We start from the raw sequence: 14,902 nt of genomic DNA on the forward strand, positions 1-14,902 counted from the left end.
CTTTCTGACTCCCTGCCGACCCTCTCCTCTGGTAATAATAATGTTATTATTAGTAAGTTATTATTATTAAGCACTTACTATGTGCCAAGCATTGTTCTAAGCGCTGGGGTAGACACAAGGTCATCAGGTTGTCCCACGTGGGACTCAGTCTTCATCCCCATTTTACAGATGAGGGAACTGAAGCACAGAGAAGTTAAAGCAACTTGCCCAAAGTCACACAAGTGACAAGTGGTGGAGCCGGAATTAAAACCCACGACCTCTGATGCCCAAGCCCATGCTCTTTCCATTAAGTCACGCTGCTTCTCAATACCCCAATGCACCATTCCCTTGGGCCTCCCTCCCTCGAATCTTTTCTTCCCCTCTCCGCTGACCTCCCTACCCGTTCCCTCCCTGATCCAGCACACTCTTCCTCCCCTTCTCCCCCAGGTGGTGACGAGCCGGGACTCACAGGAGACGCTTCTGGTCGTAGCCTTCGTGTTTGAGGTCTCCACCAGCGAGCACGGCGCCCAGCATCATGTCTACAAGCTGGTCAAGGACTAGTGCAGCCCCTTCCCCAGCCTCCCCACTGCCCCGAGGCCTGGGCCAGGACCTGTCTCCTCCCTGCCAAACCTCTACCTACCCCACTGCCCTGGGGGACTGTGCCAGAATTGCCCCCTTTCCTCCAACTCCCCCTGGCTTGTGCCAGGATGTGACTTGACCCTCCCCGCGAGGGCCTGTGCCGTGTTTCAAAGAAGAGGAAAGAAGACAGAGCTGGAGCAGAGGGACTGAGGGCAACAGGAGTTTCCCATCTCTCCATCCAACTTGCCAAGATCCAGCCTGGGTCCATGGCTGCTGGCAGGAGGGAAGCACCCCAGGGTTGGGTTCCTGGGGGAGGGGGGTTGGGCTCTTGGTAGGGGTCGGGGGAAGGAGAGAGACGGTCAGGGTGGAAACAGAGCAGGGGCTAGAAAGGGTCTGAGGAAGTTTACCCTACGTCAGCGGAAGTGGCTGCAGTGGGGGGTGGTCCCCCGAGAGCAGAGAGAGAAAGAGGCGGGGGGAGTAAGGGCTGGGACTGAGGAGGCATGGAAAGCAGGTGTGGAGGAGGGGTGAGCAGGAGGTGAAGAGGGTGGGGGAGGGCAGGGATTGGGGGAGAATGGGCAGGCCAGGAGTGTGACCGTGTGGGAGAGATGAGCAGGAGGACATGACAGGAACCAGAACTTGGGAACGAAGGACTTGGAGAACAAAAGGGATTTAGAGGCTGAGGAAGCGGAGCGAGGTTTCACGCCTAGAGCCAGGCCACGATGAGAGGGAGGCCTGAACCCAGAACCCTCCGTGGAAGGAAAAGGGGGCAGGGATGACAGAGTGGAGCTTGCTATGCGTGCTCCCAACCTGCTCTGAAGAATGGGGAGAGGAGGTTGTCCAAGATAAGGGGCCCAAGAGAACATCCCGAGGCAGATGGGAGTTGGGGTGGGAAGTAACAGGGACAGAGGGAGGCCTGAAAATTTGGCTGCCCCACCACTCTCCCTTCAGCTGCAGCATTCAGCCAAGCTCCAGTACTCACCACCCCACCATCGCCAACTATTGTTCTCCCCATCACGGCTCAAGATCATCCCCGTCCCCCAACCTTCGGCCCACCCCTGGATGCTGCCAAACTTGACGCCTGCTTGGGGAGGCCTTGGTGGAGGTCTCATCCCTCCCACAAATTTCCTGCCACTCCAGCAGGTCACCCCGACCTGGCCCCTTCCCCCACCCCCTAATTCCTCCCCCTCCAGCCCCCAATTCAGTCCTCTGAGCCCGGTGCTAGTGACACCCTTTCTCCTCCAGCCCAGAAAGAAATTGCCCTGAGCTAATTAAGAGCCTATGAGTAACCGGGGGCCAGGATGCAATGGAAACCACTCCCTCCCAGCCCCACCCTCACTTTGGCCAGGGTCAGAGGAGTCGTTAAGGAGCCTTGTGTCAGAGGGCAGGTTATCCTAGGGGCAGGTGAAGCTGTCTTCATGGGCTCCGGGATAGGGAAGTAGATTTGGAAGAAGGGATAGTGGAGTGAGGGACCGCCCCTAGCTCAGAGGAACTGCGGTGGCTTGAGGTTTGGCTTGGGTTTTAGGAAAAAGACTGAGGGTTGAGGATGTGTTAGGCTCCTTGAGGAAAGCAATAGACGCTGATGCACCCTCCTCACCCCACCCCACCTTCTCCCTCTTCGGGGTCCCTCAGGGAACCACCAGGCAGCTCCCCCTAGCTGCCTCAACTCTGGGAATGAAGATTTTTTAACCCCTTGTCTCCCGAGAGCCGTCCCTTTCAGGCCCCCCATTCCGACGTCCGGTCGCCCCATGACGTGGGAGGGACAGACCGTCCACGGTTGTCATCAGTGAAGATGGAGGGAACAGCGAGGGGGTTCTATGGCAGCCCTGGGGGATTCATGAGTTTCATATGAAGTACTGTGCCCACCCTCCTCACACTGTGTGTTCCTCTCCCTCAGCTTCCCAGGCCCTTCACCAAATATCCTCCCCCACCCACTCCCTTGGTTTGTACTGTACATTATATTATATTGTTTGTGTATTTTTTAATTCAGCTGTGAGGGGTGTGTCCTCTCTGGGTCATGGGGCTGGGGCGGGCAGCTCTTACTCAGAAAACAAAAAACATTAAAGTGATTTGTTTGTGGGTCTGTGGCAGGAGCCTCAGATTGTGTCCCCCAACCGGGCCCCGGGTGCTCTTGGTCTGGGCGGGGCGATGGGGGGGAGTCTCCCTCACCCCCCTCTACCAAGTCCCAATTCCCAACCCTCGCGGCACGTACTGAGTTCCAAATGAACATCCTCCTTGCTCCCCTCACCGCCTTCCCCGCCCCACAATTGACCCGTTCCCCTCTACTTAGCCACAGTCTCCAGACCCGTTTGGCTTCTCTTTTTGGAGCCCAGTTGACCAAGGGAGAGGGGAGAAGGAACAGGAAAAAGCTGGTGTTTGACTGTGTCTTTGAGTAACCACTGAGCCTTTTCCTTGTGCAGCCAAGAGGAGGAAGGCCCTGAGTCGGCCTGGAGTTCGGCTGTGTTCCCAGAGCCGTCTTTATATCCCCAGGTCCCCAGAGCTGCATTCGGGTGATGGGTTCCCATACCCTAGATCCTCACCCGGCTGCCTGAAGAGCAACTGATCCCCACACTATCTGGACCAGTGGTCCCCAAGGGGTCTCTGACTCCCAGCGAGGCCCTCTCCAACTGCGCTTTCTGCCGATCGACCCGAGCGGAGTTGGAGAAGAGAATGGGGTGGGATCAGTCCGGGGGAGGAAGGAAAGAACCGGAGAGAGGAAGGGGCAGGCTGGAGGGATGGAAGGGGAATGAAGGCCCAGCCCCAGTCATCATTCCATCAGGGGCCTGAGTCTTAGCCAACAGTGCCCAAGGGATCTGGGTCAGTCCTAGTCTTGCCTGGGAGTCCCTTAGAGGCCCCACCCCATGGACAGTGAGTGACCATGGGAAGTCCAGATGGGACCCTGCAAGCCCCTAGTCGCAGGGTGATGAATTGTTGCCTCATCTGGGCCACAGTTGAAGGCCTAGCCTGACTTAGCCTAACCCAGACTGACCCGAAATGAGTCCCAGGAGTGTGGGACCCATTCCCCAGGTCACCTGTGGGAGAGGCGAGGCCACATATGCATTGTTATTCCTGTGGGCTTCCGACACTTGTAATCCCAGTGGACACCCAGGGCGTTCCATGAATGACTCAGCACACGTGCACCTGGGCCCTACAGCCAACGAGCTCACCAACCTTCCTCCTTCCCCAGCCCAAGGAGGTGTCAAAGATGAGGGTTTTATGGTCCATCCTGCCCTGAGCCCAGTTCAACTTTTCAAGGGCTGGCCCAAGACCCACTGACGGAGGACGTGCAAGGCTCTACCTCACCCTGCCTCACGGCCAGGGGTCTTGGAGGTTGTTGAGCAGGCCATCCAAGAACTCCAAATCCTGAACTTCCCTAGTCTCCCTCAAAATTATTCAATACAGCCCACTCTGAATTCTGGGGTTCCCCAGGAAAGAAAACAGGTAGCCACTTTTAATAATAATGATGGTCTTTGTTAAACGCTTACTATGTGCCAAGTTTTGGCTCCTTAGAACGTCCCTGGCTCCTTCAGGTTTCTGGCTCTGGAAGAAAGGGGGCCGGGGGGAAAGAGGAAGGTGCAAGCTTCCCCCATTGCCATCCTTGTGCACCTACTAGGAGCTGAGAAGCAACCCACAGGCCCAGCTCCTGACTAAACAGGTTTAAGCTGGGGCCCCATCTTGATCCTCAGGATTAAAAGCCCCTGCCATGTTACACCACGGAATTTGTGATGTGCTGCAAAACTTTTTTGAAAGAATAACGAGCTACTGAAAAAGAATAAGAATAAATATGGTATTTTCGTAAAGACATTAAAAGGGTTGATTTTCCTTCCTGGATTTTTTGAAAAATGAAACCCCCAAATCCTACCCACGGGCACTAACTTTCAATTTTGAGAAAGATGGCTGGCGACAGGCCCAGAGTCGGGGGAGGGCCGGGACAAGGTGGACAAAGGCTTGGTCAGCAGTCACAGACCCGGCCCGCCCAAACCCAGCTTGCCACTCACCTCCAAATCCATCTGATTGTGAGAGGAAGGGTAGCGTTTCACCCCCCTCCCCCACTCAGGCCTGTCCCCCGGCACCTCCCCCATCGGAGTTTATTTTAGTGCCGGGATCCAGCAGGCCAGTGAGTTTTCCAATAATCACTGAGGAGGAGATGGCATGTTCAGTCAGAAGGGGCGTTTGGGGAGGGATGGTGTGTCAGGTGCTGATATGGGGGTGGAATAACACTTTTAAACTCCCACCGCCTCCCGGGCCACAGGAGCAGTTAACACCATTATAAAATAGCACTCTAAAGACTGGCCTGAACTTCCTAGTGTCAGGCTTCCCCGGCTCTGGGGGAGGAGAAGTAGTAGTATTATTCAGCTCTTACTGTATGCAGAGCACTGCTCTAAGCATTGGCAAAGAGTACACAGGTAGGAATTGAACCCTGTCCCTTCAGGGGCTCACAATCTATAAGGGATTCACAATCTGTGGAAACTGGACACGGATGCTGTCCCTTGAGGTGCTCACAATCTATAAGGGACTCACAGTCCATGGAAAATGGACACGGACCCTGTCAGTTGAGGGGGCTTTTAATCTTTGAGAGACTCACAATCTGGGGTAGCGGAATCCAGGCCCCCCAAGGCCCTCCACGCAGCTTTCGGAGGGCTGGGGAAATCAGGTACATTTGCACATGTACCAAAGAATCACACACACAAACACACACATGTGCCATCCCCGTGAGCCAGTCCATGGTCCATAAATCCCACCAGTCCACGGAGACAACACATGTGCTTATTCCACTGTGCCTGGGCAGTCCTACTCCCGCTTTGATCTGAGGTCACGCCCTGTCAGTCAGAGTTTCAGGCTCTAATCAAGTTCTACATTTCTCTACCGGGGAGACAATGCTCGAGGACACAACAAATCAAAATAAAAATGGTAAATTCACAGAAAATGCATCTCTATCAATCGATGGATTTATTGAAGGCTTACTATGTGCAGAACACTGTACTAAGCATTTGAGAAGAAAGTTCAACAGAGTTGGTAGACATGTTCCCTGCCCACAGAAGAGCTTACACTCTAGAGGGGGAGACAGACATTAATGTAAATAATTTATAGGTATGTACAAGAGAACTCTAGAGCTGAGGGGGGAGGTGAATATCAAATATCTTAATGTGAACAGAAACCAAACCATAGGAATTACAGAACTATTTAAATTAAAATCAGAAAGTCAATTTTCTAACTTCCTGCCAAGAAAAATTAAATTCTATTCCAAACTCTAATACAATAATAATGAGACGATGAAGAGGGTCAGGGACCATGTCTAATTCCCATCTGAGTATTCTCTCCCCATTCTTAGTAAAGTGCTCTGCACACAGAGAAGCAGTGTGGTCTAGTGGACAGAGCATGAGCCTGGGAGTCAGAGGACCTGGGTTCTAATGTCGACTCCATCACTTGTCCACTGTGTGACCTTGGGAAAGTCACTTCACTTTTCTATGCCCCAGTTTCCTCATCTGTAAAATGGGGATTCAATACCTGTTCTCCCTCATACTTAAAATGTGAACCTTGATTGGGGCAGAACCTGTGTCTGACCTGACTGTCTTGTATCTACTCCAGTGCTTAATACAGTCCTTGGCACTTAGTAAGTGCTTAACAAACACGATTACTACTAATAAAAATACAGGCTGTTCTGAAGTGCTATTTTGGTAAAGCTTTTTAGTCTTAAAAATTAATTATTTAGGCAGCATGTGGCCTGGTGGCTAGAGGATGGGCCTGGTGGCTAGAGAAAGTCAAAAGGACCTGGGTTTTTATCCCAGCTCTGCCACTTGTCTGCTGTGTGACCCTGGGCAAGTCGACTTCACTTCTCTGTGTCTCAGTTACCTCATCTGTAAAATGGGGATTAAAACTCTGAGCCCCACGTGGGATATGGACTGTATCTAATCTGATTACTTTGTATCTACCCAAGGGCTTAGTAGACTGCCTAGCACATAGTAAGCACTTAACAAATGCCATTAAAAATCATTAATCATACACCAGGATGAGCCCAGCTTAGGCCTCAGTAACCCTCGATAACACACCAAAATGAGCTGAACAAGAAACACCTCAATTCTCGATTTAAAGTTATCGATAACAACTGTAAAACAAGGATAAACTAAAACCATTGGCCGTCAACTCTAGCATCAATCTCAGACATCAGGCAAAGTGACTCACTGACTCTTGTGCTCATTATAATTTTGGATAAAATTTGATAAAATTAGCCTGCAAGAGTCAGATCGTTATAAAATGGCGGCACAGATAATTAAGATCCCTATTTAAGATCCTTGTTTTATTGCCGTCATGTCATGACTGCAAATGAGGACAATTCCTTGTGACTAGTAATAATAATAATGTTGGTATTTGTTAAGCGCTTACTATGTGCCGAGCACTGTTCTAAGCACTGGGTAGACATAGGGGAAGCAGGTTGTCCCACGTGGGGCTCACAGTCTTAATCCCCATTTTACAGATGAGGGAACTGAGGCACAGAGAAGTTAAGTGACTTGCCCACAGTCACACAGCTGACAAGTACATAACCTTGTGGAACTGCAAAAACATACAATATAAAAACCTAAACAAAAAAAGTCCCCTGCCAAGAAGAGACCCTTTAAAATGGCAAATTACAACTAGAAGGCCTGATGATCCATCTGAGAATGAAACGGCAAAAACCCAGGAAGTCTGAGCACAAGCAAGGAAAGCAGTAAGAGACATCATCTTGAGATATCATCTTGCGTAGTACATTTATGAATCCAAAAAGTTAATATGCATAAAACATTATAAAACCAGTTTTGAAAATATGTAGTAGGAACCCAAGAAAACACTAGTAAAACCAAACAGAGTCTAGGGAACTAAAGGTAAAAACACTGTAGAGCATATTCCTATATTTAGAACAATAAGGGAAAGTGCCTATCCCACAGTTGGAAACAAGAACATTGAGAACCATGTGGTATGTAGGAGCGGGAGGGACAAAAACATAATGGAAAGAATGGGACAAAAGGCATAAGTGGCCTGGATGATAACTGTTCCTAGGACAAAGGAAGCCCAGTTGACCATGCCAGAGATGGAGGGAACGCTGGTCTTCTACAAAGAAGTAATAATTCGGTCTTAATAATAATAATAATGAAATTGACTAAGCATTTGCCATGTGCCAAGCACTGTGTTGAGAGCGTAGGCACGGGATAATCAGATCGGAACAAATAAATATAAATAAAAATATAAAAAATAAAAATGATGGTATTTGTTAAGCGCTTACTATGTGCCAAGCACTGTTCCAAGCACTAGGGTAGATACAAGGTCATCAGGTTGTCCCACATGGGACTCACAGTCTTAATCCCCATTTTACAGATGAGCTAACTGAGGCACAGAGAAGTGAAGTGATTTACCCAATGTCACACAGCAGACAAGTGGCGGAGCCGGGATGAGAACCCACGACCTGTCTCCCAATACTGCGCTCTTTCCACTAAGCTAGGTCCCAGTCCCACACAGGGCTCTCAATCTAAGAGATAGGATAGCCATTCATCCGGTTTTATACTGGACAGTTTGGTTTCCAGCTGATCTACCCTAACCTGGTAAGGGAACGGCCTTTATATCTAGAATTTTTGTTTTTGAACACCCGGCCTCCCTCAGCCTTGACTCCTACTGCCCCCAATTTGACAGCTGGGAAGCGGCACCCGCATTCACAGAGACCTGGAAACAGACACGCAAAGGCTCTGGGGCCAGTGGAGGGATGAAGAAACACTCTGTTTTCAAGAACCTGAGATTGACTTCCACAAAATGGTACTTTTAAAGTCATTATGCAACACTGCATTCGCATGAAACATCGGTGAAGTTATGTGCCTGGAATATACAGCCCTCCCTACTCTGAGGCCCGGAGAGCAGTTTTGATAATCCTCTAATAATACCTCAAATTGGCCCCAATCTGAACTCTGGAGACCCTAGGGATAAACTTGTCTCGTCTTATGCCGGTAAGGAAAAGCAGCGTGGCTCAGTGGAAAGAGCGTAGGCTTGGGAGTCAGAGGTCATGGGTTTGTATCCCGGCTCCGCCCCTTGTCAGCTGGGTGACTTTGGGCAAGTCACTTCACTTCTCTGTGCCTCAGTGACCTCATCTGGAAAATGGGGATTAAGACTGTGAGCCCCACGTGGGACAACCTGATCACCTTGTGTCCCCCAGTGCTCAGAACAGTGCTTTGCACATAGTAAATGCTTAACAAATGCCATCATTATTATTATTATGCAGTCGAGTCGCCTCTGACTCACAGAGACCCCATGGACACATCTCTCCCAGAACGCCCCACTGCCATCTGCAATCATTCCGGTAGTGGATCCATAGTTTTCTTGGTAAAAATAAGGAAGTCGTTTACCACTGCCTCTTTCCGCGCTGTAAACTTTGATCTCCATCCTTGATTCTCTCCTGTGCTGCTGCTGCCCGGCACAGGTGAGTTATGACTTGTAGCAGATTGCCTTCCACTCGCTAGCCACTGCTCAAGCTAGAAATGAGTAGGCCTCTGCTTGACCTTTCCACCCATAGTCACAACTGGAAGAGGACTGGAAACTCGGCAGGTGTGATCCAGAGAAGGACAATAATCCTTAGCCAATAACCTTAAAAAAGGAAATTTCCAGTGCTTACCGGTTGTTCTCTGCTCTTGCTCTTCTCTGCTGAGCCTGAGAAGGAAGATTCTTGAGGATACTTGGAGGACACTTGGATACTCCCCCCACCTCCTCCCCCCACAGCACTTGGATTTAAATCTTTAAACTCTGTTGCTTCCCCCTACCTGTACTTTATTTTAGCATCTGTCTCTCCAACTAAATTATAAGATTCTTGAGAGAGGGATCGTGTCTACTAACTCCATTTCAATCTACTCCTACAACTAGACTCTAGACTATAAGCTCGTTGTGAGCATAGAATGTGTCTGTTTATTGTTATATGGTACGCTCCCAAGAGCTTAGTACAGTGCTCTGCACACAGTAAGTGCTCAGTAAATACGATCGACTGACTACTACTAATAATAATTGTGCCAGGCACTGTACTGAGCACTAGGGTAGATACGAGATAATAAGGTTGGATGCAGTCCCTGTCCCACATGGGGCTCACAATCTTAATCCCCATTTTACAGATGAGAAAACTGAGGCAGAGAGAAGTTAAGTGACTCACCCAAGGTCACCCAGCAGACAAGTGGCAGAGCTGGAATTAGAGCCCACTAGGCCACACTGCTTCTCTAAATGCTTGGTATAGTGTGCTCTGCACAGTGTAATCACTCACTAAATACCATTAATTGATTGATTGAATGCCAAGAGTCTGGCACCAAATCACCTTTCCCCCATCCCTAATTCCACTCTGTCCCTCCCTTGCTGCCACTGTCTCTCTCCCTCTTCTCAGTCTCTGCAGGCATTTATCGAATCCCAGCCCCCAGGGTGCTTACTTGAGGTAAAATGTCCTCTCATCTCTATCTCTCTCTCCTTCAGTGACAATCTCCCTGCCCCTGAGTTTCTCGCCAACAGTTTCCAGTTCCTTCGGGCCCACTCTTGGCCTCTTCTAGCCACCCCCTTTCTCCCGCCTTCCCATTATTCCCTGAGAAACAGCCTGACTTAGTAGAAAGAACACCTGTTTGGGGTCAGAGGTCGTGGGTTCTAGTCCCTGCCCTGCCTGTGTGACTTTGGGCGAGTCACTTTGCTTCTCCGTGCCTCAGCTCCCTCATCTGTAAAATGGGGATTAAGAACCGTGAGCCCCACCTAGGACAACCTGGTTACCTTGTATCTACCCCAACGCTTAGAACAGTGCTTGGTACAAAGAAAGCGCTTAACAAATACTGTTATTATTAGTATTATTGTTGTATAGAGAAGCAGCGTGGCTCTGTGGAGAGAGCCCAGGCTTGGGAGTCACAGGTCATGGGTTTGAATCCAGCCTCTGCCGCTTGTCAGCTGTGTGACTGTGGGCAAGTCCCTTCACTTCTCTGTGCCTCAGTTCCCTCATCTGTAAAATGGGGATTAAGACTGTGAGCCTCATGTGGGACAACCTGATTACCCTGTATCTACCTCAGCGCTTAGAACAGTGCTCTGCACATAGTAAGCGCCTAACAAATACCAACATTATTATTATTAACTTCTCTGTGCCTCAGTTACCTCATCTGTAAAATGGGGATTAAGACTGTGACCCTCGTGTAGGACAACCTGATGACCCTGTATCTACCTCAGCGCTTAGAACAGTGCTCTGCACATAGTAAGCGCTTAACAAATACCAACATTATTATTGTTACTTAACTTCTCTGGGCCTCAGTTACCTCATCTGTAAAATGGGGATTAAGACTGTGAGCCTCGTATAGGACAACCTGATGACCCTGTATCTACCCCAGCTCTTAGAACAGTGCTGTGCACATACTAAGTGCTTGACCAAACACCAACATTGTTATTATTACTTAACTTCTCTGGGCCTCAGTCACCTCATCTGTAAAATGGGGATGAAAACTGTGAGCCTCACGTGGGACAACCTGATGGCCCTGCATCTACCCCAGCGCTTAGAACGGTGCTCTGCACATAGTAAGCGCTTAACAAATACCATTATCATTAGTATTATTGTTCTTCTTCTTATTAATCCTGACCTCTTCCCCCAGCCCCGCATGCGCCCGGACAACCGAGCCTCAGGTCGGAGAGGCGCCAGGGGGCGCGCGGGCCGCAGCAGGAGACCACGCCCCTCGAAGGGAGAGTCTGCCCGGCAACCGATGACGCACCCGGAACTCCTCGCGGCCTGATTGGCTAGAACCGTTCAGTTCATTCATTCATTCAATAGTATTTATTGAGCGCTTACGATGGGCAGAGCACTGTACTAAGCGCTTGGAATGGACAATTGGGCAACAGATAGAGACCATCCCTGCCCATCGACGGGCTTACAGTCTAATGGGGGGGGAGACAGATGAACAAAAACAAGACAACTTAATTGCAATAAATAGAATCAAGGGGATGTTCACCTCATTAACAAAATAAATAGGGTAATAAAAATATATTCAAATGAGCACGGTGCTGAGGGGAGGGGGAGAGGGGAAGGAGCAGAGGAAAGGGGGCTTAGCTGAGGGGAGGTGAAGGGGAGCAGAGGGGAAAGGGGAAGCTCAGTCTGGGAAGGCCTCTTGGAGGAGGTGAGCTCTCAGTAGGAGTTGAGGGAGAGGTGAGCAGAAGCCCCATTGCCCCCAGGAGGTGCCCACCTTAAGTCCCAGAGCAGTGGAGTAATGAGAGGGGGGCGGTTCCAGAGAGTGGGGAAGGAAATGGCAATGGCTTCGTTGGCAAGGGAAGGTGGGCCCGCTTCCAGTCAAGACCAGGCTGCAGGTGCCCCAGAACGAAGCCATAAGCCCAGCGGCCCAACTTCCTGTGGGCCAGGGACCGTACTACTACTACTACTACTAATAATAATAATAATGCTGGCATTTGTTTAGCACTTACTATGTGCAAAGCACTGTTCTAAGTGCTGGGGAGGATACAAGGTGATCAACTTGTTCCACATGGGGCTCATGGTCTTAATCCTCATTTTAGAGATGGCCACAGGTGCCCCAGAACGAATCCATTAGGCCCGGCAGCCCAACTTCCTGTGGGCCAAGGACTGCACTAATAATAATAATAATAATGATGGCGCTTGTTAAGCACTTACTCTGTCCAAAGCACTGTTCTAAGCGCTGGAGAGGATACAAGGTGATCAACTTGCCCCACGTGGGGCTCATAGTCTCAATCCTCGTTTTACAGATGGACGCAGGTGCCCCAGAACGAATCCATTAGGCCCGGCAGCCCAACTTCCTGTGGACGAGGGACTGCACTAATAATAATAATAATAGTGATGATGATGATGGCATTTGTTAAGCACGTACTATGTGCCAAGCACTGTACTAAGTGCTGGAATAATTGTGGTATTTGTTAAGTGCTTACTCTTAGCTACGTATTGTAATAATAATAATAATGTTGGTATTTGTTAGGGTTAGGGTTGGGGTTATTAGAGCACTGTTCTAAGCGCTGGGGAAGATACAGGGTAATCAGGTTGTCCCACATGAGGCTCACAGTTAATTCCCATTTTACAGATGAGGTAACTGAGGCACAGAGAAGTGAAGTGACCTGTCCACAGTCACACAGATGACAGGTGGCAGAGCTGGAATTCAAAGCCATGACCTCTGACTCCCAAGCCCGGGTTCTTTCCACTGAGCCACGTTGCTTCTCTACTAGGTGCTGGGGTGGCTACAAACGAATAGGGAGAATGATCCAGGCCAGAAGCAGGATGTGAGTGAGAGGTCGGTGGCGAGATAGATGAGATGGAAGTACAGTGACAGGGTGAGCATTAGAGGAGTGGAGGGTGCGGGCTGGGTGGTAGTAGGAGAGGAGCGCGGTGAGGTAGGAGGGGGCAAGGTGTTGGACTGCTTTAAAGCCGATAGCAAGGAGCTTCTGTTTGATGTGGAGGTGGAAGGACACAGTCCCTGTCCCACCTGGGGCTCACCGTCTTAATCCCCATTTTACAGATGAGGTGAGGCCCAGATGAATGAAGTGACTTGTCCAAAGTCACACAGCTGACAAGCGGCGGAGGCGGATTTTGAACCCATGATTTCTGACTCTCAAGCCCAGGCTCTTTCCACTGAGCCATGCTGCTTCTCATGTGCTTCTCCTGCTGCTGCTTCTACTAAACATGCTGCTTTTACTAAATGCTGGGGAAGATAAAAGCTAATCAGGTTGAAGGCAGCCCATGCCCCACGTGGGGGCTTTAAGGCCCTCAACCACCCTGCCTCCTCCTACCTGACCTCATTACTCTCCTACTACAACCCAGGCCATAACACTTCGCTCCTCTCATGCTCACCTTCTCAGTAAACCCCGACCTCATCTATCTCACCGCCAATCTCTTTACCGCATCCTGCCTCTGGCCTGGAACTCCTTCCCTCCTCAAATCCGACGGAGAATTATTCTCCCCTCTTTCAAATCTTTACTGAAGGCCCATCTCCTCCAAGAGGCCTTCCCCGCCTATGCCCTCCTTTATTCTTCTCCTCCCTTCTGCGTCACCCTGACTTGCTCTTTATTCACCCCTTTCCCAGTCCCACAGCACTTATGTCCATATCTGTAATTTATTATTTCTATTAATGTCTTGTCTCCCCCTCCAGACTGTGAGCTCATTGTGAGCAGGAAATGTGCCTGCTGATATGATATATCTTACTCTCCCAAAAATTTAGTGCATTAATTAATTAATTCATTCAGTCATATTGAGCACTTACTTTACTGTACTAAACACTTGGAAGAATAAAACTTAACAATAAACAAACAGTGCTCTGCACATAGTAACGGTAAATACAATTGAATGAATGCATGAAATATGACTGACTGATTTACAGTCTTAATCCCCATTGTACAGATGAGGTGACTGAAGTCATATAGCAAACAAGTGGCAGAGGTGTGATTAGAACCCAGATCCTTCTGACTCCCAGGCCCAGGCTCTTTCCACTAAGTTGCGCTGCTTCTGTATTTCCTGGCTTGTGGTGGGCAGAGACTGGCACTCTCTATTGCCGTACTGTACTTTCCCAAGTACACGTGGGACATCCTGATCACCTTGTTTCTACAACAGTGCTTGGCACATAGTAAGCGCTGAACAGATATGGCCATAATTTCATTTTGTTGTCTGTCTCCCCCGTTTAGACTGTGAGCCTGTTGTTGGGTAGGGATCGTCTCTGTGGCTGAATTGTACATTCCAAGCGCGTAGTACAGTGCTCTGCACATAGTGGTTGCTCAGTAAATATGATTGAAGAATGAATGAATTAGGAGCATGGTAATAATAATGGCAATTGTTAAGCACTTACTATGTGCAAAGCACTGTTCTAAGCGCTGGGGGGGATGGAATACAAGATGATCAGGTTGTCCCACGTGGGGCTTCCAGTCTTGATGATGATGGTATGTTAAGCGCTTACTGCGTGCAAACCACTGTTCTAAACCCTGGAGTATATACAGGGTAATAAATAATGTTGGTATACTTACTATGTACAGAGCACTGTTCTAAGCGCTGGGATAATACAGGGTAATCAGGTTGTCCCACGAGGCTCACAGTCTTCATCCCCATTTTACAGATGAGGTCATTGAGGCCCAGAGAAGTGAAGTGACTTGCCCACAGTCACACAGATCAGGTTGTCCCTCTTGAGGCTCCCAGTCTTCATCCCCATTTTCCAGACGAGGTCACTGAGGCCCAGAGAAATGAAGTGACTGGCCCACAGTCACCCAGCTGACAAGTGGCAGAGCCGGGATTCTAACCCGTAACCTCTGCCTCCCAAACCCGGGCTCTTTCCACTGAACCAGGCTGCTTCTCCAGGGGCGGAGGCGGGATTCGAACCCGCGTCCTCGG

At 49.6% G+C, this 14,902-nt stretch overlaps 1 protein-coding gene across 1 annotated transcript in view; it reads left to right on the forward strand.

Moving 5' to 3' along the window:
- The window catches only part of TEAD3 (TEA domain transcription factor 3), a gene marked incomplete at its 5' end in the record, with an annotated part of 28,868 nt that extends 26,225 nt beyond the window's left edge, over positions 1-2,643 (forward strand). The window contains one exon of the mRNA XM_029069662.1: positions 427-2,643. Within this exon, the coding sequence (XP_028925495.1) occupies positions 427-540 (114 nt within the window). The remainder of the gene's footprint in view (positions 1-426) is intronic.
- Between the last annotated feature and the right edge of the window lie 12,259 nt (positions 2,644-14,902).

Source organism: Ornithorhynchus anatinus, chromosome 7 (assembly GCF_004115215.2).
Source record: "Ornithorhynchus anatinus isolate Pmale09 chromosome 7, mOrnAna1.pri.v4, whole genome shotgun sequence".
NCBI lineage: Eukaryota > Metazoa > Chordata > Mammalia > Monotremata > Ornithorhynchidae > Ornithorhynchus > Ornithorhynchus anatinus.